General features: G+C 39.4%; 1 protein-coding gene across 1 annotated transcript; it reads right to left on the bottom strand.

The window, feature by feature from the left end:
- PROSER1 (proline and serine rich 1) lies at positions 1-26,723 on the bottom strand. Its single transcript, XM_044249634.1, has 13 exons — positions 25,861-26,723; positions 23,101-23,166; positions 20,909-20,977; positions 18,822-18,916; positions 17,353-17,446; positions 15,309-15,419; positions 13,726-13,809; positions 12,292-12,370; positions 11,600-11,695; positions 7,533-7,577; positions 1,614-3,396; positions 1,008-1,158; positions 1-211 (listed from the first exon to the last, which is right to left on the bottom strand). Exons 1-13 carry the CDS (start codon positions 25,903-25,905, stop codon positions 89-91), a joined length of 2,841 nt encoding a protein of 946 aa, XP_044105569.1. The 5' UTR covers positions 25,906-26,723; the 3' UTR covers positions 1-88.
- Positions 26,724-26,812: the final 89 nt, after the last annotated feature.

The raw sequence follows: 26,812 nt of genomic DNA on the forward strand, positions 1-26,812 counted from the left end.
TCGCCAACTTGACATTAGTCAGATTGTTCACTGCAGTCCTTAGGCATTTCTGATGTTGCTCCAAAGGAGAATACAAATTAAAATTTATTCACTGCCACCCACTTTGGGACAAGCCTGGTTGCAAAGAAAACGGTGTTCCTGGTGTTGAAGGATAACTAGGAAACCCATCTGGCTGAGCTGAATAGCTTTCCAGAGCCGAAGCTGAGTGCACCTGATAAAAAGAAGAACATGCAGGTTAGCGGAGTGCCAAATTTAATCGAGTTGGTACCTGCTTTTGCCTATATCACATTACAGATATTTAGAGTAGGAAAGAAAGAACATTGGGGCAAGATAACCCCTCTTAGTCTCCTGAAAAAAAAAAATTTTTTTTTTAAAGATTTTATTTATTATTTTACAGACATCACAAGTAGGCAGATAGGGAGGCAGAGAGAAAGGAGGAAGCAGGCTCCCTTCGGAGCAGAGAGCCCGATTTGGGGCTCGATCCCAGGACCAAGGGATCATGACCTGAGCCAAAGGCAGAGGCTTTAACCCACTGAGCCACCCAGGCGCCCCTCTTGAAGTTTTTAAGAAACATTCAAAATTCTTCAGATGGTGGAGATCAAGAGAAATGCCATTAAAATACTTAATTATTCTTTAAAAAAGGTTAATAGGTTTTCTAGAGAAAACATGCTTTAATGTCCATTATTTTAGCTTAAATTATTTTTAAAAAAGCTCAAATATAAACGTCACGTATAAAGATTTCATTTGTAAAAATCTTCAAACTAAGATCTGAAAGTCTATAAGTAGGAAAAACAATTCATATAGACGAATATATTCCATTACCTCTGTTACCCTTCTGAAGACAACAATAATTTGCAGATTTGGGAAGATCAATCATAACATCTCCAGACATTCTTCTAAGAATTTTCGCCAATGTTGGGATATCATCATTGGCATGACAGGGTTATCAGGAAAGAAGCTATGCACACATGCTACCATTTAATTTCGGCCCCACCGTTCTCACTTACCTGCTGTAACAAGGCTGACTGTGCAGCGGCATTATGCTGTAATTCTTGCAAGGAGGACTGTGAAGGGTTCTGGGAGAACCCTGGGATACCTGGGAGGGACAGAAGGCCAGGAAACACAGAACTGCCTGCAGCTTGAAGGCCAGATGATAAGCTAAAACAACAGACAGAACAGGTCAAAACGCAGGTAAGACAAAACCTATTGCTTCTGTATTTGTCAAAAATTATCTTGAGATGTAAAACAAACTTTAAACTCCCTGGCTGGAAGGAACCATAAAAGTCAGCCACTCACTGAAGCAAAATTTACTTTCAGTTCCGAAGTATACTGGTCTGCATTTAGTGAGTCTATGTTCTGCCTGTAATACTTTCTGCTGTTCTATACAAAGATAAATTACCGAATACGGACATAATCTGGGCAGATATTAACATTATATATACTTAACATGGCTAAAGAGCTGTATGTGTTTTTTGAGTGTTTAAGTTTCGGTCCAGAAAAACTACAAATTAGCACCGCCCGACAATCAGATTAGGCTCATTCGAACGACTTAAAAAGAAGACTACGAACTACAGGGTAGATCAAGACGACCACAGCCCACAGCATCCACATACCCGGCTTGTGCAACGAGAGCAGAGTTGAAATTGGAGCTGAAAGCTGAAGCGAATCCCGGGAGCACGGGAGCGGGCGACGGGGTGGTGGCCGCGACGGGCAGCGGGGTGACGGCCGCCACCGTGGACGGAGCCTGCAGCCCCGGGAACGAGGGCAGGGCGGGGGCGACGCTGGGGGTGTTGGAGACCGAAAAGCCGGGGTAGGAGGGGTTGGAAGACGGCAGGGGTCCCTGCGTGACGGAGAAGAGGGAGGGGACGCCGGCGGACAGGTTGAGGGGGAAAGGCGCCGCCGACACCGGCGCCGAGGCGGAGAGCCCTGAGAGAACGGCTGCGCTGGAACTCGGCGGAGGGCCGGGTGCGGACGTGACAGCGGCGGACGAGGTGGCTATCAAGGGGCCTGGGAGAGACACTGACACGGACGGGTTGAGAGGCGGGTTGCCCGTTAAAGGGAAATTATTGGTCAGAGAAGTAAACGGAGGGAGCGCAGTGAACACCGGCGTGATGGGAGCGGAGGAAGCGTGCGGCGGCAGGGCGATGGAGATGGGGTTGGACACGTTCAAGGGAGTCGTCAAACCGGAGAGGCCCGACAGCGCAGGATTAAGGCAGGTGGACAAACTGATGGGCACCGATGCTGACGTGTAGGCGCGGCCCAGCGTCCCTGACAGACCTAGGGTGCCGGGGGCGGGGTTCCCAGAGTGGGCGGGGCCTTTGAAGGCCGAGGGGGTGGGGCTGGTGGGCTCCGTTTTGATCATGACGGGCAGGGTTGTGACAGCTGGGGCAGACGCCGCGTGCAGCTCTGAGTTACTCGCGTGGGGGCCCTGCAAGAGCGCAGCGGAGGAGCCACAGCTGGCCGGCGCCGAAGCCGAGCACGACGTGGGCGTCACCAGCGGAGAGGGTGCGGGCAAAGTCGTCGCGGTGGGAGCGGAGTTGGCCGCGGTCGAGGGCAGGCTGGGGAACATGGCCAGCCCGGGCGTGGACCTCGGCGGGGCGGGAACGGCCGAGGGGGCATAGCACTTGGAGCCTGAAGCCGGTGAATCGGAGTTCTGGTTAGTGAGAGAAGGCAGGGAAGCCAGTCCGCTTGTAACAGCAGAGGACAGAGCGGAGGAGTTGATTAAGTTGGTATCATTCGACGTCAGAAAGCCTTTCAAAGCAGACAGAAGGGGATTATTTACACCGAGCGGACAGGCCACACTGGGAGCAGAGCCCCCGGCAATGACAGAGGGAGCAGGGTTGGACACCCCTTGGGATGTCGGCGTTAAGGGCAAGGGCAGACCTGCAAACACTGACGACAGTGAAGCAGAACTGGCATTGTTGGTAGAAGCAGCAGTAGAGGTGGCAGGAAAAGGGAGGCCAGTGAAAGGGGCAGAAGTCGAAGCAAATGTTTCATTGGAAGCAGGAGTGGCCCGAGGTGTGGACGTAGCCTGAGGGGCTGGGACAGGAGGAGCGGAAGGACCTGGCAGGGGCACCAGGCCAGAAAAAACCGACGGGACAGGAGCTGATGTTGTACTGTGGACAGAGGTAACTGGTGCCGCAGGCAGAGAAGGGGTTCTGATAACCGTTGGATTTGGCGTTGATGGCTGAGGCGTATGAATGGCCGAGGAGACCTGCCCTGGGAACACGGGAAGGACGGTATTCGCCATGTTCAGTCCGGACACGGTCGCAGTTACTGATGCTGATGGATGGTTTACTGCCTTCACTGGGGACGCCGTAGGGACGGGAGTCACAGCAGGCGTTGAAGGATTGGAACCATGAGGAGAGAAGAGCTGACTTGCTGGGGTAGAAAACGCTATAGGGGGTGGGGAGCAGAAAGAGGCAAGAATATCACCATGCTGAAATGTTACATTTTAACCCAAAAGAAATACGTCAACATTTTTGTAACATTTGACAAACATGAAGAAAATCAGCAACAGGTATGGTAGGCTACTGCAGTGGCCACCTTGTTAGATTCCATGATCTGGATTTTCCCTACGTAGTCTCAGGTAAAGCCAGCTATCTTCTAGACTCTGCCAGAAGAGCACTCCTATGCACAGTGAGGAAGTCTTGAAAAGTTCGCAAATAAACTTTCCTTTCGTATTTTGCCAATTTTTAAAAATTAAAAATTTAATTGTGATTATTGCTGGTGTACTGACTTTAGATTTCACTCTCTCAAACCACTTCTCTAGAGTAATAAAACAAGTAATTTGCCCCTCTGAAGAGTTTCCAGGACATCACTTTCCCTTTAGGTCATAGCAGGCATCCAGGATTCATGCCAACTTCTGCACTGGCCACTCCTGTAAGTTGAACTTGATATTCCAGTTTATAATTTATATAGCTTTCTCCCCCAAGCATTTTCCCCATACTACCTCGTCTACACGATCTCAACCTTTAAGGCTATTTGCCTTGTCGGAGGAGCTCCCTTAGGGGCAAAAGCTGTATCTAATCCTCTTTAGAGCCTCAGCACCTAGCACTGTGCATGGCACCTGTGTATTTAGTGTTTGCCACACTTGATATATTATCACCATGACCTTAACTATTGTTACCAAATCCATGCAAAAACCTACTCTCAAGAATTCCACTAGAGTTTGCTATAATATTTTTATTCTCATAAGCCCTATGAATAATTACTGTAATTACCAAATATTGTAAGTATTTGGGGGGATGATTTGTGTTTCCTCTCTGAATCAATTTAAGGACAGTGTTAGCCTTTGATGATCTTGTTGATGTCAAATGGAAAGCATGACTGAGGTAGCTAAAGTCATAATGACAACGGTCACCTGCTGCCATACTCATATCACAGTGCGTTTCACTTGTAAACAAAGAATATTCCCTTCCCAGTGACAGTCAACTGAAAATTATTTTCATGAGCTAAGACTTAAGTTTCTAAACTTATGCATAATAAAGACTTTTGCATAAGAAAGCTGACACAATCAATGAAGTAATGCACAATGTTAATCATGGTGGGGAAAGGACCACAGGAATAAAATGGAAGAAAACAGCAATATACATAATCTATTTGGACTAAGAGATGCCCAAAAGGTGCCACACTGGACTGAACAAATTTTATGGTAGTTTAGAAAAAAAAGATGGGAGAATTGACAAACAGTAATATAGAAATACATGAACTTCAAACCCAAAGGGCCTAAAGTCTGATAATATTCATGTTATTAGCAATAATTTGGTTTCAAGAAAATAAGACTATGTATTTTAAATTTAGAGGACATATGAAAGTGGATTTGTACTTTTGTTTGCATTTGTTTAACAAAAAATAGAAACACAAGGACTATATACCTAGTTTTGTGTTTGTAAATAATGTACTAAAAATTTATTTAGGTCAACAGTGGTTGGGAAATAGTTGAGAAGTCACTATCTTATGTAACTACACACTGAAGACCATGTAGTAGAATGACAAATCACAAGGTCAGACCAAACTGTCCCAAAGCATTCTTTATAAGCAGTCTCTGTTGAAGATCTTATATAATAAAGCAAAAGCCATACACTGTTAACCATACCCAGTGCCTGCAGTTAAAATGCAACAAAACAACAATAAATCGAAGAAACCCCAAAACATACCATGATAACTATGACTTTCCTGTCATGTAATTTGGTTGTTAACTGTAAAACATCTGTCAGTTGCTGCGCTGAGTACTTTATGCCTATCATTTCATCCGTCCCCACACAACCCTGAGATAGGTACAAACAGCCCCGTTTTACAGATGGGCAGTGTGCCTCGGTGTGGTTAAAGCAAGTTGTTATAAGATCATGCAACTACTCGGTGATGTTCAAAGGGAATCAAGTTTCAGTTACGAAAGGTAAGTAAGTTCCAGAGATCTGCTGTATGACACTGTATCTATAGTTAACAATTCTATATTGTGTACTTAAAAATTTAAGAGGGTGGATCTCATTAAGATCTTATCACAATAATGATTTTTAAAAAGGTCATGCAATTATTAAGTAATAGAACCAAAATTTGAACCCTGTTCTGATGGACCCATATCCTTAACCAGTGTACTAGTTAATCTTTTTGTTTCTTGACATGGTTCAGAAGGAAAATAAAATCTTAATCATGCTAACATAACACAGCATAGGAAAACAAAGTCTGCTATTCCTAACGATGGTTCTCAGGGCACTTAACCTGTTACTCCCTTCAGAAACAGATTAACGAAGCTGAGCATAAAGGCTCAAGCTTCCTCAACCTCCTTTTCATGGAAGTTAAATTACATGGTCACAAAATGATGTCCTGCCATCTCAGCTTTCTTTCCAGCCCATTATACTGCCTCCTTGAGAAACCACCAGCAAAAAAGCACTGCTCAGGCACCCTGCTCAGGGAATAGAATTCCCACTGAGACTCCTAACCGAGCACTCTAATGATGTGCTACTTTGCTACACAAGAACTGAGCTTAGGTTTGTCTCCTACCCAAAAGCTGGACCACAGAGAGCCTCAACTAGAAGAAAAATAAAATGTTGCAGTACTGCTGCCATCTGCAGGCATTACGGACGCCACCTCTCATCTTCCTTTTTTCTTTCTTTTTTGTTTCTAAAGTAGGTTTTTTTTAAAGGAGTGTTTTGACAGGTTCCTCTGTTAGAGTAGATTTGAAGAGAGCACTGTCACCTGCTTCGACCCAACTTCGTTTTTCTTGAAAAAGGAAAAGCACATCTTTCCTAAGGATTTTTCCTTTTATTTAGTTTTACTAGACACTGTGCAGTAAAACAGAATCTGATATTGAAGTGAGCTGACTTCCAAAATAAAATGTGATAGATAACATGTATGACACTAGTATGATGATGTGGTTAAAGAATTTTGCTGTCTTTGTCCTTATGTACAATATTAATGATAATCTCACATGTCGGTGTTTTCTTTGGTCTGTTTTGAATATAGCTGATGTAGTGTTATGTTAGTTTCAGGTTAATGTGTAGTGCTTAAAAACAATTTTGTGACACTGTCTTTCCAAAGTTTGTTAAATGTGCTACTGAATGTGAAGACCTTAATGAAAAATCACTGTTATTATGCTATTAAAATATGTTTTTTTTTTTTTAAGATTTTATTTATTTGTCAGAGAGAGGGAGAGAGAGCAAGCACAGGCAGACAGAGAGGCAGGCAGAGGCAGAGGGAGAAGCAGGCTCCCTGCCGAGCAAGGAGCCCGACATGGGACTCGATCCCAGGACGCTGGGATCATGACCCGAGCCGAAGGCAGCTGCTTAACCAACTGAGCCACCCAGGCATCCCTAAAATATGTATTAATTTACTGTATAATTCCAATTAGTAACTATGGCAAATTTTGTTTCTCTGTCCTAATAAATACTTTCAATTCTTTTATGCCAAAAGTAAATAAATAAAATAAACAAAAGAAAATAAAGTAGGCTCCACGCCCAGAATGGAGCCCAGCGTGGGGCTTGAACACAAGATCCTAAGATCAAGCCTTGAGCTGAAATCAAGAGTCAGATGCTTTTACCGAGGTGCCTCTCATCTTCCTTTTTCAATTTCACTTTTGCTTTGGTACCCCTTGTATTTTTTTTCCCCTACATTAAGCTATGCTACCCCCAACACTTATGAAAATAATTAAATCTAAATCTAGTATTTGAAATAGCATTTAGGAAAAAGGATTTAATATGTTTATATTAAAACAGAGATGAGGCTGATAATATCACATAATGTAAAGTGAAAGTGGCTGTAATGCCACAGACCACTCAGATTATATTGCAAGTTTTTCATACAAGACACAAAGGTGTATCATTAATTTTAAATCCAGTTAATATGTGCATTTCATGCTGTGTGTATATAATGTACCATTATGAAGCCACTTCTAGCAAGTATTGATTAAATTCTTTAGAAACGTTTCTTCAAAGCATAGATTCCAAATACATTCAATTCAGACTGTTCTCAGTGAATAACAGAGCAGACAACCAGGGCACTTCAGCTATATCTGGGGCAAAGCTGATACTTACTTTGATTCTGTGTAGGTTTTGACTGATTGGAAAGGTCTTCATTTTCTATATGAAAATAAATAAAAAGTTTGATTTCAAGTTTTATTCAAATTAATCACCACCATAATAGTCAAAAGAGTGGCATCAAAAAAAAGAAAAACTCCGGATACGTATGCATGCTATGTCAGGAAAAACAGTGTATGCTTATGGAAAGAGGAAGGAAATAAAAGTAGTAACTATACAAAGATTACAGCATTATGAGCAACTGATCCCCACCCTGCCTTTTCTTTAACTTATCAGGTTTAATTTTATTCATTTATTTATTATTTTATTTATTATTATTTATTTGTTATTTTACTTTTAAAAGGTTTATTTTAGAGAGAAAGCATGCAATAAGGGGGAAGAGGCAGAGGAAAAGGAGGAAAAAGAAGACAGACACTAGCCCTACATGGGGTTCAATCTCATGAGCCATGAGATTATGACCTGAGCCAAAACCCAGAGGTGAAGCTCAGTCAACTAAGCCACAACTTAGTAGGTTTTAAATGAGCATTGTTATTTTACAGATATATTTAGAAACAGTTTCTGGAAAGACAGCCTGAGTGTGCCGCCTAGGATGAAGTGTAGTCTACAGCTGGAATGTAGAGGACCACCATTACTGGCTAACCTGACAGTCACTTCAACGGCAGGAAGACTTGAAGGTGGGAGGCAGATGCTGAGTGGAGAACCCACTACCACCTACGGGACCCACTTCACAGTCCACGCAATGAACCAAGCAAAAAGAAAGGGGCCCAGCCTTCCTGTCGCAGTTGTTTCTGGAAAAGACCCTATGCTAGGAGCTGCTGAGAACCACCCCAGGAGAGTCTGATTTGAAGTTTGTGACACTGACACCAAAAGCACACTCCTCCCTACCCTCCACAGAAGGCACCTAACTAGAACATTAGGCAAAGATACAATGGGAAAAAAATTACCTCTTATGGCTTGACAGTAACTGCCCAAGAAACCAACAAGGGTAGGTATAAGGTACAGAAAGAACCTAGAAGCCCTGACATAGTGAGAGATCATAGCTTGTCTAAGGAACTTGGTGCAAATAAACAACAAGAACATATGTTGTCTATCAACAAAGATTCAATGAAAAAAAAAAGTTTCAAAACCTGTACTGCAAATTAAGAACATATAAACACATAACACACAAGAAAATACAAGCAAAGAAAATGAAGACTTTAGATATAAAAACCTGACTCCAAATTAATAAATGCAAAGAATGGTAAAGATTAGTGGTAACACTAAGAAAGCTAAGTTACTTAGCTAGAAATAAGAAACAACAAAATCACAATGAAAATGGCAAAAATGCATAGGTAAGAGACTTAGAAGGCAAATATAGAGCAAAATAGGAGTACAAGAAGTAGAAAAAAGACCACATAAAAAGCAATACCTGAGGGAATAATAAAAAAATTTTCCTGAGCTTTAAAGACTTAAGTTTTCATATCCAAAGAGCTTACAGAGTTTCGTGAAAGATTAATGCTAATATCCACACCTGGACATCCTGGTAAAATAGCCAAACTCCAGGATTAAAGACATTTCTGAATTCTAGAGAGGTATTTTCTTTGTAAGCTTATAGGAAGAGACCAAGGTTCTAATAAAAGAAAATGAAGTAGAATTGGGTTTCTCATCTATAACTCTGCATATGTGCTCGTCTAAAAAACTACTTATAGAAATTTTCTTCTCAAAGAAAAGGAGAATGAGCATATCAGAACAGGGTATCAAAGAACAGAGGAAAGTGTAAGAAGCTGGAAGTTGAAAGGCACAGAATAAAACATGAATGGTATTCCGACAAAACACACAAATCGACAAAAAGAAGAGTGAGAATGGAAGTCACTGGAGTACAGAGCAGTACTTTTTAGTTTTTGTGTAACAACAACCATTAAGAATATGATGGTTTTAAAAAAAAAAGAATATGAAGGCAATCCTTAGCAATATTAAAGATAACATTTCTAAGTTGGGATGGGGCAAGGAGAGTAGAGTTGTTAAAAATAAAACAGCAATTTGACTAATACAATTAAAAGTAAGGGAAATGAAAAACTGGGATAAGAGAATAGTAATGAATACAAAGATAAAATGGAAGCACTAAGAACAAATATGCAATTTTTATGATGACTGAAAATTCCTATTAAGTCTCTCCCCCAGTCCTCCCCATCCCATTTAAAACTCAAAATCCAGCTATATATCATCTACAAACCCAACTAACCTACCAAATATATAAAACTCTAAAATAAAAACTGAAAGTAAAGATAAAAGCAAAATACTTACAAAAAGGTTAGGACAGTATTAATACCCAATAAGGCCAGGCAAAAAAGAAATAAAGTATAACTCAGCTGACTTTTTTTATACTTCAAAAACTTGAGACTTTCAAGAAAAAGAAAGTAGAATAACTAACTAGGAACGAGCACCTAGAAATGAAATGTTCCATTTATAATTTTGATGAAAAATACCTCTAAAGTCTCTAGAGACAATCCGAAGGCAAAGAACCTACATAAAGAAAACTATAAAATCTTCTTAAAAGAGATAAAACAAGCCCTGGAGGAAAAACACTAATGCCTGACATAATATAAAGCAGACGTATGACTGAAGAGTAAGACTTAGTATCATAAGAACATCACATCTCCCCAACTTAATATACATAACTACATAAAATTATTATATGTTGTTATAATTATATATAATATTAGAGTAATAATGTAATATATAATTATGTAACATGTATATGATATATTTTGTATGTTATATACATGCACACATAAATTCAACTGTTTCAACTACATAAAATAATCTTGAAGTTCAGATAGAAAAAAAAAAAAATCTCCAGATACAGTAAGAAAAATAAAAATAGTAAGAGGAAAAAGCTAACCTTACTAGGTATCAGAACATAGAATAAATCTGCTAGTCAAATCAATATATCATCATAACATGAAATAAGTAGACTGCACAGAATGAAGAACCCAGAATTATAACCATGTGTATATACGAAAACTTAAATGCGGCCTTTCAGATCAGTGGGCAAAGTAGATGAGTTAATAAGTGGTGCTGGCATGACAGGCTACCATCTGGAAAAAAATTAGGATGAACCTCTATTTCACCCTGTATGAAAATAAATTCCAGACTCAGTAAGGTCTTTTAAGACCCAAGTCACCAGGACTCCCTAGGGTTAAGGGCTAAGACCTGAAACAAGACAAAATAGTTCCCAGCTTTTCTTTCATAGTTTCTCTTTCTCTATGAAAAATGTAAAACTCTAAGGGCTAAAGATACCATAAACAAGGGTGAAGAAATAAAACGATAATTTTGGGGCAAACTGTTTAGCAATGCTCATCGGAGTACCCAGCTGCAAACAACAGAACCACTCTGGCTAGTAAAAAAGAATTTGTGAATAAATGCTATCAAGTAACTCCGAGTCTGTGGGAAGGGCAGAAAAAAAAATTAAGTTCTATCCTTACCCTGCACATATCTAGAAATAGATAAAAGTTACACATTAGAAAAGAAACCCTATAAAAGTAATTAGAGGATACAGATGACATTTTCGTCCTGCCAGGATGGGTGGGGAAGGGTTTCCTAGGGAAGACTCAAACTCAGAAGGGTCAAACAAACAATACCTAACTGAAATAAAAATTAAATTTTTGTAAGACACACAAATGAAAATGTAAGCTAATCCCATGTTCCCAACAGACTCAAAGGAAAATGCTGAACTGAAAAGTGCAGGGGAAAGGGTAAGCCCCTCGGAGCACTTTCTTACAGGCCTTTCCTCCCCACAGGAGTAATGCCCCCTAACGGTAATACTCATCGAGTCAACCATACTTTTCCATAGCCTGCCAGAGTTTCTAGCTCATGAGAAATGGTTCTTTTGTTTACAGCCTGCAAGTGTTCACACAGGTGTGCCAAGGTCGTTCCAGTGGAGCCTGTATATCCCACTCAAATCCATTATCACGCTTGTGAGCTCCTTGCCCCGCCAGCACACACCATGTCAAACAACTGGGCCCTCCACGTGTAGTCTGTGTTTAAGTGTGTAATTTTAGCACCCCGTAACAACATGATTTTACCTGTTCCTACTGGATTAGGAGTATATGGAGGTGGAGGGGGTACACCCGGAGCTATGACGTTGGCTAACGGGACGAGACCTGCATTGTTATAAGCACCTAAAATGAAATAATAGTAAAAAACAAATTTAGTATCGTTCTGTGGCCAAGAGGTCAAAGCATATCTAATTTTTAAAACTGCTCTTATAATGTGAGTTGCATTTCACACAGAGTTTGGGTTTGGGGTAAGGACAAAGCTGAGATCAAAGGAGACAGCTGGAGATTCTGACTTCCCACTGCTGCGCATTCCAGACATAAGCTCGCTGAATGGCCGGGCAGGAAGATCCTGCCATACTTCAATTACCTGACTTTTCTGTCAAGCACATACAGTTGACCTTTTTATTTAAAGTCAGATGTACTGAGGATACCTCCGAACACAACCACTGAAAAGGGATTCATGATGATTTACCAAAGTGAAAACCCATAATAATGATTAAAAAGAATCTATAATGAACTTATCAAAAGGCAAATGTCCTGAACTCTGTCTGCTGCACTGCTGTAGACCAAGAATCTGTGTAGCCCGCCATGGACAGAATTAAATTCAGCATAGCATATTTCACAAATGTTCCAATTTTCCCAAGTAGATATACCAACATTAACCTTCACTTAATAAAAGGCAAAAAGAAACAAAGTAAAGCACAAATTGAACTGCTTACTTGGTGCAATGGTTGCGTGCGGCCGGCATGGAGGTATTGGATAGGGAACAGGCTTATGTGGATTGTACGTTGAAGGAGGCTAGATGAGGGGCAAGTAGAGCGGTTAGAAGAAAACTAAATCAGAAGGCTTCTTGCAAACAAAATACAACTTGTCTTTAAAACATTTAGTTGTAAGAGACTAATAAAGCTCCAGCATATGAAATGCTACTGGCCTAATACCACAGCACAAGTGAGGGAAATTTCTTTGCTTTACCAAATGTAGTTCTTATAAATTTCAAAGGCAGAGCCTGCCAAAGACTGCTGTGGATGGGTTTATTAATTTTTTTTTCAGGATTAAATCATCTCCAATGAAGGGTCAGACCTTATCCTAAACAGCAAATTCCTCTGACCGAGCCAAACTTAATCCAAGAATGTTTATCTCTTCCTCTGTAACACAAGAAATCCACTAGGTTTAGGAACCTTGGCTACCCAAGAATTTCCAACATCCTCCGAAATTCATCAGAGATTCCTCTTACCATTCTTACCCTCTTTTCTCCTGGGAAGAACAAAGTCCTATGTTCTTCAGCATTCTGCACTTTGACAACTTGAGTATAAAGTAAACTGGGATTATGAATTCAGTATTTTAGTCTTTTTGCCTTTGAAATCCATGGATCTTTTATTTTGTAGTTGATAGAACTATGTAACAAAAGCATCCCAGGAATTGGTCTCTAGAGAACCAGAGGTATCCAGAGCTAAGCTTGCTATACTTCTAACACCGAGAGAGAGAGAGACACCCTGCTCTGGGGAGCTGGCACTCCTGCATAGGGGATCCAGTGGCAGTAAAGGACCTAGGTTCTCCGTAGGTCTCATACATGGTGGCCTGGAAGATGCACTAGCCTTGTGCAAGGGCTAGGATCTGTGGCTGTTATGCTATGAACAGCTGTCACTGGAGCTCCTGTCAGGCAAACAGGCAGGATGCAAGACCGCTGTAAAAAGGCCTCTCCCACTTCAGCTGGAGCAATCCCTTCAATCTACAGGGCTGTCTTTAGGTTCAGTTGATACCCTAAGCAATCACGATCACTCCCTTAAAAATACTCTCAACCTCCGGGCTCTTGATTCACTACTATTAATACTAATTTGGCCAAACCACAACCTCAAAGCAAACTGCACACTCCATTTCCTTCAAGGGAGCAGCTGAATAGGGATGGGGAAAACAAAACAAAACAAAACAATTGGACTGGTTTCACTTTAAAATAAAACAAGAAACTTCAGAAGGGCCCTGAACATTGTTCATTAATTATGCTATAGTTCCCTAGACCACTCACTTTCCCTGTGTTTCTAGTACACTGTGAATTTCACAACACAAAAACAGAACTGATGCTGTGTGCTGTGAACAGACAGAAAACTACAATGTATGAGTTAAGGCCCGTGTCATCATTTATTCTCTAAACATACCGGTTTGGACGGTCCAAGAATCCGTGCAGCTATTCCTTTGCCTTCATTAGTACATTCTTCACCATCTTTTTTCAAGGGGGTTCCCTATTTAAATAAATAAAAAAAATACAAAGAAAGATAATTGAGACTTAAAAAAAAAAAACAAACAAAAACAAAGGAGAAACAAAACAAAACCCTCATTGTATTACACTGAAGAGAAGGACTTAATTTGGTAGGAGTTTAAGGACCTGGATTCCTGCCTTGGCTATAAGACCCTGCTAAGGTCCTCAAACGTCCTCTGCCAGAGAAGCTTCACGACATGTACAGAGACACTCAGAAACAAGTATACCACTCACAAGGGGACAACAGAAGAGCAGGATAATGTAGGTTTTAATTTTTCCCCTGCAGAATAGGAGTGACCACTTCCAATGTGCCAGTATGTATAATGGTCAAAGAATCAAAAAGAGTACCTGTATTACAGTTAAAAATAGATGACAAAGTGATGGTCTCTATAAGCATTAAGTGACGAAACCTCATTCAAGACTGCTATTGTTAACAGATCAGAATAAGCTGACAGACTGCCACAATGTGTCCTCCTAAAAGCGTGTACCTAAATAGCACATACAAGCAGGGAACCCAATTTCCAAGATGGCCCCCAGACGTCCTCACCTCCTACATGCCCTTGTGAAGTCCCCTTCCAGAGTGAACAGGACTGGCCTACATAATAAAGAGGATATTCCAGAAATGGTGGCATTTGACTTCCAAGACTAAGTCACAAGAGACAACACAGTTTGCACTTGCCTTCCCCTGGACCATTTGCTCCTGGGGAAGTCAGCTGCCATGTCATGAGGTATTCAAGCAGCACTACGGGCAGAGCCTAACGGTGAGAAATGAAGACCCCCTTCCAACCACTGACACCAACTTGCCTGACATGTACCTGAGCCCCTTCAGAGCACAGTCTCAAGTTCTACTCAAACTCCCAGAAGACTGCAGTCTTGTGAGAAACCCTGAGCCAAAACCAATGTAAGCCACTCCCAAGTTCCAGATTCACAGAAACTGTATAAAATAATCTTTAGTTATAAACCACAGAGTTTTAGGGTTACTTGTTACACTGCAATCAAAATATAGCACTCTTTGCAAAGATTATTTTACAAAGACATCTGAAGAACACTGGATGGTATAAAGACAGGTTTCCTTCTTATTGGACTTCTCAGAGCCTTTATCATGCAGTGTGACTGTCCAAGAAGGAAACATTGCAAACAATTTCTCAAACATACTCAACTGTAAAACTGTCTGAGGAACATTGAGAATTTGAGTAATGCTCCTTTACTAAATGCAAAGCAGTGCTTCTAAAATACTTGGAAAAGCAAAACAAAATCATCCTTTTTATGTTTGTCTTATTCTTCTGTACATTTCACATAAATACTTTAATGGAGTAATACATGAACTTTTGATCAGTGGTGAATCCATGAATTAAGCTGCTGACCGAATAAAATTCCTTTCCTTCGTGAAAGGACCATCAACTAGCATTTTCTTTAAATATCATAATTATGCTAAATTTGATAGCTACAACAAGTTTCTCATACCCACAAACATATGCTTACTGGGAAAATTCCATTTATGCGGCTAGGTTTTCCTTTGGGATATGGATTTCCTGGGATGGTTCCACAAGAAGATATCATAGCATGAGGAGCTTTGCAGCCCCCCTTAAAAGCCTGTAACAAAAAACAAGATAGTGGTGATAAATAAATAAATAAATAACCAAATTTACTCATAGGTTAAGTATTCGGGATATCTGGAGGCCCTGTTAAAAATACGAATTAAGAACAGTATCACATTAATCTGTTTGTGCATTCATCAGCAATTACAGTAGTGAACATGACCAAAATTCACAAGTAAAATCACTTTATTTAAATGGCATTATTATAGAGGTAACAATGTTTTTAATTAGTTTTCTATTAGCCACAACTAACAGACTCCTATACAAGGATATCTCCACAGCAGATGTTGCAAATTCTGTGCAAACAAGTTCATTTACTATTTAGTATGTCCTGTTTCTCCAAATCAAGAAACAACGTCCCACCGTACAAACACCAAACTCACATTACAGCAAGAAAAGGAGAGCAGCAGATGAAAGAGACATGGACTCTGCTCTGAAGAAGTTTAGAACTTAGTGGAGAAAAACACAAACAAATACCATGGGACACTGGGTATCCAAAGAACCGTACTGTTGAAAAAGCAAGAGTTATTTACATAAACTATATTCAACATAGCATTACATATTCATGAAACATGTTAAGGGATGTTCTACCTTATTTATTATTGTATTCTCAGCTTTTACAATGATACACTAACAAATACTGAGTTCATATTTAATAAATATTAAATGATGAAAAACAATACACTGTGACATATATTTTAATATATATTATGCTATAAGGATATGAAGGTATATACCGTTTTACAAGTATGTAGGATGCCACATATTTTATTGTAGGGATATACTGGTTTTATAAATTCATTCACATTTGTTATAGAGAGATACTGGTTTCATAAACTCATTCAAAACACCCATAATTAACTATACAATCCAGTCACCTACTAAACCCCCAACTCTAAAAATTATCTCAATCTCTGGTTACTATAAATAATACCAAAGTAAATACGCTTACATACAAATTACTTTTTTCTTTCCTTAGAATAAATCCTAGAAATAGAATTTTTTGGGTCAAAAGGCATGAACATTTTAAGGCTCTTCAAGTTCAGCTTCCAGAAAAGTTGTACTAAGTTATACTGACCAGAGAGTCTATTCCACAGAATATTCAGGACTACATTATTTCTGAGAAGGAAAATACTCAGGACCATATTATTTCTGACATGATCAGAACGCTTTATAAGGAAGAAAACGACAGCAGTAAATGCATGGTGCCTTAAAAAATTTAGTCAAGAAAAACTAATGGAGAATTTATTAAAGAAATGAGGCTCAGATCTTGCTTCTGCTACAAAAAAGCTCATGAGTAGGCCAAGTTCTCTGCTACCCCTGAGTTTAGCAGAGGGTGCAAGGATTAAAACTGCTTGGGCTACAAGGCCCCAGGAGACTAGTGCACATCTTCCTCAACCAGGTTTCTAAATCATTAATTCAGTTTCCAGCCATCACAATCCTATGAAATAACTACCTGAAATGACAACTGAAGTCAAGCAGGTTTAGGTACATGCTACTCCTCCCATTCTTAGAGATCTTAAATTAATAAACTGGAACTTTGCTTTATTACCCCTCTCTTACAAATGTGAATAACGTAAGACTGATGACAAAACAAATTCAAAACGTCATGTTCCTAAATACATAGGTTAAAGACAAAAGCTTGGAGCCGTGGCAAAGCTACCAAGGGACCAAGAATAAACAACTGCTGAAGCTAAAGCTTAGGAGCCAACTGGCGTCTCACTCTCAAGCCCTTTCCTCATCCCCTTGAACCTCCTTCACCCAGCTCCTGTCCTACACTAACCGAAGGGATGCCATCTTGACCCATTCTAAAGGGCCGCCAGGTTATGCATCACAATTCATACAGGAATGAGACTGGTACTTTTTTCCTCCATCAAAATTCAGAAAAACCCAGTGTTCTATTTATATAGCAATCTTGAGAAAATTACCTGTTCCAGTACTCTCTTGCATCGTTTCTTCTCAGACATATTTATCCTGAATAAATCTTCGATGGGACGAGAGTTCTGTGCATCAACGATGTTTCTACCAAGGAAATGCAACTGAGGTTTTCATTTAAGAACCTGGACATACATATCAACGCCAACAACCTTTACCAAACAACTATATCTGAGTAACCTTTCCCCCCAGGACATATGGAGGAAAGTGATTTATTTTTAATTGGTGAATGTAAACCACATTTTTATAAAAATGATAAATATAAATGAACTGAGGTTTATCTGGTTAACTAAAAGCAATGAAGTAATTCTATGAACAAAAATCATGGGATTTTTGAAAACATACCCTCTCAATGAGTGGAAATCTATAGCAATAGAAAAAAATCCATGTACCAAATGCATAAAAATAATGGTTGATCTAAAACTGAAGTTTTACCTTCTGCTTTAATTTTGTATTTTTGTGGACATCTATCAACACACAAGGGACTTAAAAATGCAAGTGCTCTAAATGGACAGCAATCTACAGAGTCTTCCATCATGCAGAAGAGCACGGTGGAGCTCACATTCATTATGATCATTATTAAATGCTATGCTTAGTGTTTGCACAGATCTTCCAGGATTTAAAGTTCACATATGCTATTAAGTAGGTGAGATCCCTGACTTTACAACTGAGGAAAATAAGGTCCGGAAAGAATAAGTACATGTAACAGAACCTAACTATAAAACCTATGGCCTTCTTTTTTTGTTTTTTTTTTTTTTAAGATTTTATTTATTTATTTGTCAGAGAGAGCGAGAGCGAGCACAGGCAGACAGAGAGGCAGACAGAGTCAGAGGGAGAAGCAGGCTCCCTGCAGAGCAAGGAACCCGATGTGGGACTCGATCCCAGGACACTGGGATCATGACCTGAGCTGAAGGCAGCTGCTTAACCAACTGAGCCACCCAGGTGTCCCAACCTATGGCCTTCTTAATGAGCCTTTCAAACTACTCAGAGTCGGAAGGCAATGGAAGTCCTGAAATAAAGACAAACCAAATCATAATCTTAGTATTCCCCCATTATTTTTACGTTGTAACCATGTGTAATAAACACGCTAGATATTTAATTATTTATTGTTCCCTTAGAGAGAACATGTGCAAGTGAAGGGAGGGAGAAGGGGAGGGGAAGAGGGAGAGAGAAAATCTTTAAGCAAGCTCTACACTCGGAGTGGCGCTCGAGGCGGGGCTCGATCTCAACCCTAATGTCATGACCTGAGCTGAAATCAAGAGCTGGACGCCCAACCAACTAAGTTGCCCAGGCGCCCCTAGATACTTAGATATAAAAATTCAGTCTACCATTTCACAGATTTCATTTGAGTCCCATTTACTAATATAATTCTGAGACATTAATACACACTAATGAGTTAAAAGACATTTCAAAAGTCTTCCAAATCCTCTCCAATAAAGTAAAAAGAAAAAGAAATACTCACGAAGCTAACAGTTCAAGAGCAACTAGCTTGTCTTTACTGAAGGTGAAACAATTGAGTATATTGACCACTTCTGCTGGGTGAACAGCCACCATTTTCTGTTAATATAAAAAATAATTTAATTTTCAACATGAGAAATTTTCATGCCAGACATTGCCATTTTGAGGAAAATATAGTTAAATGTTCTTAATATTTAAGTATTTGAGGTGAAACTACCTATTCAAAAGTAAGCCCTAACAACTAACAACTATGTGAATTAGACTTTTTCAATTTAACTATTTCAGTTGAAGATCTAAGTCCCCCTATGTGCTTTTTCCATCCACATCTCTTGACATATTTATTTATAGAAAAAAAAATTTACAGGTAGTAATTTCCTCAGAAAGGTTCTAAAAAAGGGGATATTTATAATTTGGGAGATATAATGCTTGAGAAGTTAGGAAAAATTACATTCCTTAGTTAAAGGGCTAAGCATTCTGTAGTCAGGGCTTCCTAAAGTGAGGTCCATGGTGCTGAATAGTGTTACTAAAAAAGGGTACTACAGTCAACTCAGGTAGGGAAAAGATGGGTTAAACAGGATTCTTTACTGCAGAATTTTCTTAAGAGTCCTATATTAATATTAACTGTGACACTAGAAGATGGTGTGCAATGTTACATAATTTGACTAGGGTACTTGTGCTTTTGAAGATAAGGTTCCGTCAATTTACAGATTTATGTTAACAGTGGAGGAAATTCAAAAGCAAAGTCAATGCAAGAAGATCATTTAGAATCAACACTCAGTTGATTCCTAAAACTTAGGGCAATGCTGTTCAGACAATTTCATTCAGGTAGCACCAAAAAAACTGGTAAAACTATATACTCCTTTGCAAGTTTTTAAAATGACATCTAAAAACTATACCACAAGTTTAAATATTTACCAAAAATTGATTTATATTATTTATTATATATTTGTAAAAACTTTGGAACTATTCATTTATCTCATTTATGAAAATGTCTATTGTATAACCTAATTGTAGAGGTTAGTCTTTAGTGTGAAAACAACCAAATCAGACTTAGTTTGTCAGCAAAGGCTACTTGTAAGTTGTGCGCATGCTAGCCTTCTCACCTCTGAATTTTAATTCTAAAGCAGGTGGAAAAAAAGCAAGCAGGCCTCAGAGCTTTGTCGTGAGTTTGTTGTCTAGATAAAGTAAGGAGAGGTCTCCATCAGTCTTATAGAAGCTCTCTGCTTTGCTTCCCTCTTAGGGGATTACATGGTCTCTTTGGTCTTTGGGAAAAGATTTTTACCGTCAGGTGATGGGTGGATGGGTAAGATAACCTTTTTTTTTTTTTGGAGAGTCGATAAAAACTAATTGCTGAAGAGGAGAAGTACTAACAGATCCGGCCACTTTTTTTCAGCAAATTAATTAGTTTAGGAAGCTAAGGATCTGTAGATTCCCTTAAAACTAGCCATCACTTATAATCCAAGGAAAATCTTCCTACCTAGCCAGATACTGTTTGACTTTAATGCCTCTGTTAATTTAGGCTCTAGAGCTGTGCTGTCTGTACAGTAGCCACTAGGCACTGTTTAAATTAAAATTAAATAAAATTAAAAATACAATTCCACAGGCAGACTAGACACATTTAAATGCTCAAAAGTCATGTGGTTACCATACTGGATAGCAGAGATATAAAACATTTCTATCATTGCTAAAAGTCCATTTGGATAGTGCTGGTCTAAAGAATATAAACTCATTTGACTATTGTCCTAACACTAAATACAAGAGGATAAAGATACCAAAAAATAGAAAAGGAAGTGCATAAAAACATTTAAGAACTCAAATTCTATGCTTTGCTTGCCTATAAATATTTCCTCTTCCAATATGCCAATTAGGATCCTATGGTGTACAATTTAATACATACAATTTAAATTCAGTTTGGGAACTCTTAATTTTTTAGTGATTATTTGATTACTATAAAAATATAATGAAGTATAATAAAATTTAGGGTCAGTTTTTCTAATGCAAACAAATTACAACTTGAGGTCAATTAGAGAAAACAAGGGGAGAACTCAAAATACTTAAACTCTACATTCTAAAGAAAAATAAGTTACTTACATGCTGTAATGCTTTCATTGCCTTTAACTGAGGCTCAGCCCAGGAGAAGTATCTCAGTAAATCAACCACCTGAAAGCAAAGAATTGCTTTAGCTCTAATGAAATGCGTTTGCAAATATTTCTACAAGATTTGTTTCAGTACTTTGAAATACTACTCAGTTCCTTACTGGCACAAACCACAGTTTAAGTGCTCAACAGCTGTAAGAAGTAGGTAGCTACCACAATGGACAGTGCAGAAAGAGAACACTTCCATCATCACAGAGTCTGGGGCAGCACTGGTAGAGAAATAAACGGAAAGTATAAAGGACAGGAAAAAGTACCTAAAGAAAAGGAAGATCGAAAAAGTATTAGACGGAGACAAAATGTCAGGTTAGAAATATAAAGCTATATTACAAATGGAAAACTTTAAAAATATAGCGGGGTGACATTCATGATCAGTCACAAAAGGGTGTTTAGGGGTGTGGTTAGTGTAGGTCCACCATGTCCTGCTCTTTCCCTGGAGTCTGAGGGGCTCAGTACTTGTATTTACACTACAGATCTCCTCCCTAAAAATGTAAGAATTACCATGACTTACTCTAGCAGCTTCTAAACAGTAAGTAGGTCACTTTGAGAGCAGAGTTAGCCAGGCTCCCCCATCACCACCACTGAACTTCACATGAAAGAGGGAGATAATGTGAGATAGCCAGTAGGAGGTGAGGAGGGCATCAAGGTCACAGCAGTGAAGTCCCTGCGTAGTCATCACCACCCTGTTCACTGATTCCAAGGGAACTCCAAAAGTAAAAAAAGGAATGATTCAAAGAAGAGAGGGTAATGAAATCTGGGTTAATGAATTCTTTTACCATAACTTCCTGAAAATGTGTTAAGGTTTCAATTATTCTACAAAAATAATTCTGCAAAATTAATGCTAGAGGCTGGAGTAGCATATGAAGAAGAGTAAAAATACTTTTTACTCCTTATAATGTGATGCCTAAATCACAAATGGGTATTATGCGTACTTTCTTCGCTTTCATGGGAATAATGGTTTTCCTTGCAGTAAATGCTACCTGCCACTTAATCAACCAAAAAAAGTTGCCAACTATCATATGCCTGATAAAGAAGAAAAATCTTTAATACTGTAAGTAGGCTTAGCAGGTCATACCTAGCAAGTAGCTTTTAGTTTTTGGAAAGTTTCCAGTGACTTTAGCAAAGTGGAATAACCACTAAGGGAAGTTTTCTACAAAATTTCACACATACAAACACAGTCAAGAGAAGGAAAGAAAAGTTACCTATGAGACATTATAAACTTTTCCAAACATTTAAATACAGCATAAGGTGATTTTTAAAAAATTAATGGGACAGCTGAAAAACACCCATTACATAGACAGCAAGACATGCAAATCATAGAACAGCTTTTAAGGATTTAGCAACCAGAAATTCAACAGGCTTAAAGTTATTCAAAGTTCAAGTTTTGAAAGTCTTGAGAAACAGATGAAAAGTTGGAGTATTTACTAACTCCAAAACAGACTGATCCACTGTCTATCCTCTCCACATTCCAACCCTCTCCCAGGACTCTTTTCCTAATGCACATTTCTCTTTCTGCCCTATTTTTGTATCAAATATTTTCTACGTATTCCTCAGCAATCTGGTTTCTCTATGTATGCATGTACATATGTACATGCATACATATTTTTCTTAAATTATCAAACTCCCCCTGAAGCTGGGTGAGTTTTCAACTAAACTTCAAAACATTACTCTGCTGGCAGTGACAGAAACTACTTATTAGACCCTGTATTTTCTTTTCTTATGGCTAAAATTTTTATGTAGTGACTTCTTTTAAGAACTATAATTCACCATTTGTTCTAGTTTTCTTTTTAATGTGTAGTGAATTTTGTTATTACTGATTTATAAATTCTGTACAAATTTGGGTATGCTTACCATTAGTTTATAAATTTATGATATTGTGCCCAGAATGATAAATATGCTTTTCTTGGACACCACATTTTAAAATCAGTGCAAATAGCTATGTTTATAAAATAAACTATAAATTCTGCAAAGCTGTCTATCATTTTGAAAGCTTCTAATGTTTCTAAATAAATACAGCAACAAAGTAAAAGCAATTTGAACCTGACCAGCAGGTAAATAGACTTTAAACAGAATTATTAGAGTAAAGAAAAAAACAAAAAACACTTTTGCTTAAACAAATACAAGAAATACCTGTTCACTAGAGAAATATCCATGCACATATTCAATTGCTTTTAATTTGTACTCTGTCAGAACAGCCTAAAAAAAAAAAAACACACACACAGAAAAACAGCATTAATATATGTAAGCAAAAGAGTAATATGCATATTATCAAAACTACCTAAGCAACTCAAACATGGCAGACCTTCTTCAGCCCCAGCACAAAGAGGCAGCTAAAGTCACTATGGTGACATGACATTCTACCTTTCCCGGTTCCATGCTGTTAAGGGATACACTGAGACAGCAGGAAAAACTCCGGGCCTCCCTACTCACTCCTACAATGAAAAGGAACAGAACTGTAATAGACAAGATCTGACATTACTACAAATAACAAACAGAATTCCTGTAAATGTAATTTACATCCCAATTTCAACCAAATTGTCATTTTTAAGAAGACTATTACATCAGGCATTATTCATTCAACAGTTACTGAGCAGCTGTTATGTGCTAATAGAGAAATGTGAATGACAAATATTTCCATGGGGATATAAGAACCCAAGGAGCCAAAGAGGGCCTTCAATTTAATCTGTGTGCATGCAGTGTGGTCTCTGAAAGGCATTTTAAGTACCCTGAGAATCTTTTTACCCATAAAAGGGGAACACCATTCACTACCCACCTTCAGATTAAAATAGTCAAGAAGAGACATATCAATAGTATTGCTATTGCTCAGTAAATTGTGTTCCGTATTGCTCAGTAAATGATGGTTCCTTTCCTTACAAGGCCCCTATCAATGGGAATTTCAGAGAGAAGTAAGTACAGAGGCCTTGACCCAGCACTATCTAGAACCAGCTGAAATCATGTATGCTTTCCTTGCAACTGTCTGCAGAGCTTAGAGATGGAAACAATCATAATCTGGTAACTACTAATCATTAAAAACCCAACTGATCCCTTTGCTTTTACTACAAAACAATATTTGTACTTGGCATATACCTCAATTTGCTAGGAGAAACTATCATGACCAGTTAACTGAAAGAAACATCCAGGTTGCCCAGTAGTTTAATAGTTTAATTTTCACTGAAAAGGGAGGTGAGGGGGAGAGAATACCATTTCTGATAACATACTCTAGAGAATGTACTGTTGAGATGTAACGTCAGGAAATGATTACTTGGTGTAAACCAACTTATATTTACAAAGTCTGAGAGCAATTTTTTAAAAAAACCAATACTAATTCTCATTTACATATGTCTACATTTTAATCCCATTTTAATACACTAAGACAATGGTGATGAATCTAATTATTTGGCATAGACAGCAAAAGGCATTTTGCCTGCACACCAGAAATAAGGACTTAAATAAGAATGTAAATTGCTCTCTCATATATGATTTTCCTCTCTGGAAAATATCCTACATCCCTCACTAGTATTGACTACGTGATCTTCTCACAAGAAGAAGGGAGAACACATGCAAATTGCATCCTATAGCTTCCAAAAGTAGAAATCTACTGGTCTACTTCCTCATAAACAATAGTTAAGTATCAGCTCATGAACAAATTGTTACAAATTTTAAACACATATTTGGCAAGCTGACATTTTAGTACAAATCTTAATTACACAAACTGGACGTGCAAAAGCCGTTTTGTTCAAAAAGAACATTCAACATCGTCAAATGTGTAAATTTAACATGAATTTGAAAAAAAGTCTTATGAAGGATAAGAAAAACATTTTGCTTTATAGACAATGAAGAAAAACAGCAAGTACAAATGCAATTATTTTGAAGTTGGTTTTTAAAAAGATTTTATTTGAAAGAAAGAGTGAGAGAGATTACAAGCAGGGGGGAAGCTTATAGGGAGAAGCAGGCTTCCCGTAGAGCAGGGAGCCGGATGTGGGACCCAATCCCAGGAACATGGAGATGAAGACAGACGCTGAAGCTGAAACGACTGAGCCATGGAGGGGCCCCCACAGGCAATTTTATTAATAATTTCATAATCTGAAGCATAAAGTAACAAATCCTTCCCTGTCAGTCAAGAATCTTAAAGGTACGGAGACAGAAGGATATTCACTCTGAAATTCTAAGCAAAGCACCCTGTATTAGCATAAGAATGGTACAGAAAGTCCTTCCACTTTTAATTAGGTAAACTTCTTACTTTTGTGCTTTAGGCATTTTTAGGCTAAAGGCTACATTCCATTTTTTTTTTTTCTTTCTATCTGGTTCATTCTGGAAGGTAGGTTACATACAACGGTCCCGAAACAAAGCAAAAATTTGGAAAGCAGGAAGAAAAAGTTTTGAAATTCAACTTAGTGAAGCCCACTCCTAAAGAGAACTTTAAACCCAAGGCCTTTTGGACATCAATTTTGTCCGTCCAGGCAACGTACAGTCTGCCTATCTTCAGATCTAAAAAACTTGCCATAATAAGTACCATTAGAGAAATTTTATACGTATTAACTCCAGTTTTCAGTCTTTAGGTCACTGAAAGATGAGGTGATCAGGTCAGAAATAATAAACCACTCCACAAGCACATAGCTTGTAATGATTGGCCGGCTTGGGAATGAGAACTCTGATATAATTTCCACAATACCGCACTTGACTTGAGAGTCAATTTACCATTAACATAATTTAATTTCTATTTGCATAGTGAAATGTATCAAGCTACAAGCTCCCATACTGTACGTTAAAATTCCATCTATTTCGCAGTCCTAAGCCATATCTCGCAAAAACTGCACGCCGTCCCTCAAAAAGGATGAACTACGAGAATTCGTAGCTCATAGACTGGTTTAAGAAATTAAGTGAAATTACCTTTCTAATTTCATCCAACACCGTTTCAAAGGACTTTTTGTCCATCTTGACTACAGTCTCGACGTGGTTTTAAGTTACACTTTCAATTACAAAATGTTCATCCCTGGTCTGCTCCAATAGTAGAAATGTTTACAGCTGAGGAGGAAAGACTCCAGGAGCAAGAAAAAGGGTGCGAAGAGGTAGCGAGTACTTCAAACTCTGCAAAATTCTCTAAAAATGCACACTTATAAAAACTTTTTATTAAAAGCAAAAACCGTCGGGTTTCCTCAGCTTCTTCACACAAAGCTTCAGGACACCTCGGGTAAGAACCCGGTGCTCTCGGAGTCCTGCAGAGAAATCCAGGGTTTGGCAGCCGGGCATGAGCTTCGATCTCCTGCAGTTGAAGGCCAGGCGCCGCCAGGGAAAGGTCGTGAAGCCGCTCTCCTGTGTGGGAGATGAGAGGCACCTGCACCCCGGCTCCCGCGGGCGGCGAGGAAGGAGGCACCCGCCTCTCGGCCCGCACCAGCGCCTCGGCCGCCGGCCGCCGCCCCTCACCGCCGCGAACCTGGACTCATGGCCCGACTTGCGCTCAACCCCAGCAGTTGCGCCGGCTCCTGGATCCCGCAGCACGGGCAGCGGCGGCCTGGCGGGCTCTTTGTTACCAGCTGCACGGCTTCCGGGAGCGGGCCGGCAGCCGGAGAAAACCAGGAGCCGGGCGAAGGGGGGCACGCTCTCCGGTAGGGGGACTCCTGAGTGCCGCGGCGCCCACAGCGTCTAGAGTCTTGCCTGGTTACCCCTACAGCTCCCACCGGCTCCTGGGGGCCTTTAACGAAACCCGTCGCGCCCCAGTAAACTCAACTCTGCGCCGACAGCTTAGGCCTCTCTTTCCCGAAAGCCAACGGAGGGGGGGTCCTGGTGTGGGAACGTAGGTGTTCATGGCGAATGCCTAGATGGCTCTGTATCTGATGCAGCC

This window comes from Neovison vison, chromosome 5 (genome assembly GCF_020171115.1).
Source record: "Neovison vison isolate M4711 chromosome 5, ASM_NN_V1, whole genome shotgun sequence".
Taxonomy (NCBI): Eukaryota; Metazoa; Chordata; class Mammalia; order Carnivora; family Mustelidae; genus Neogale; species Neogale vison.

Excerpts from the sequence above, each read along its gene's own strand:
- PROSER1 (XM_044249634.1), bottom strand. The coding sequence starts at position 25,905 with ATGGACAAAAAGTCCTTTGAAACGGTGTTGGATGAAATTAGAAAG. Across the intron at positions 15,420-17,352 it reads GCAAGAGAGTACTGGAACAG|GCTTTTAAGGGGGGCTGCAA; the intron begins GTAATTTTCTCA and ends TTTTTGTTACAG. Across the intron at positions 212-1,007 it reads AGTCAGCCTTGTTACAGCAG|GTGCACTCAGCTTCGGCTCT; the intron begins GTAAGTGAGAAC and ends TCTTTTTATCAG.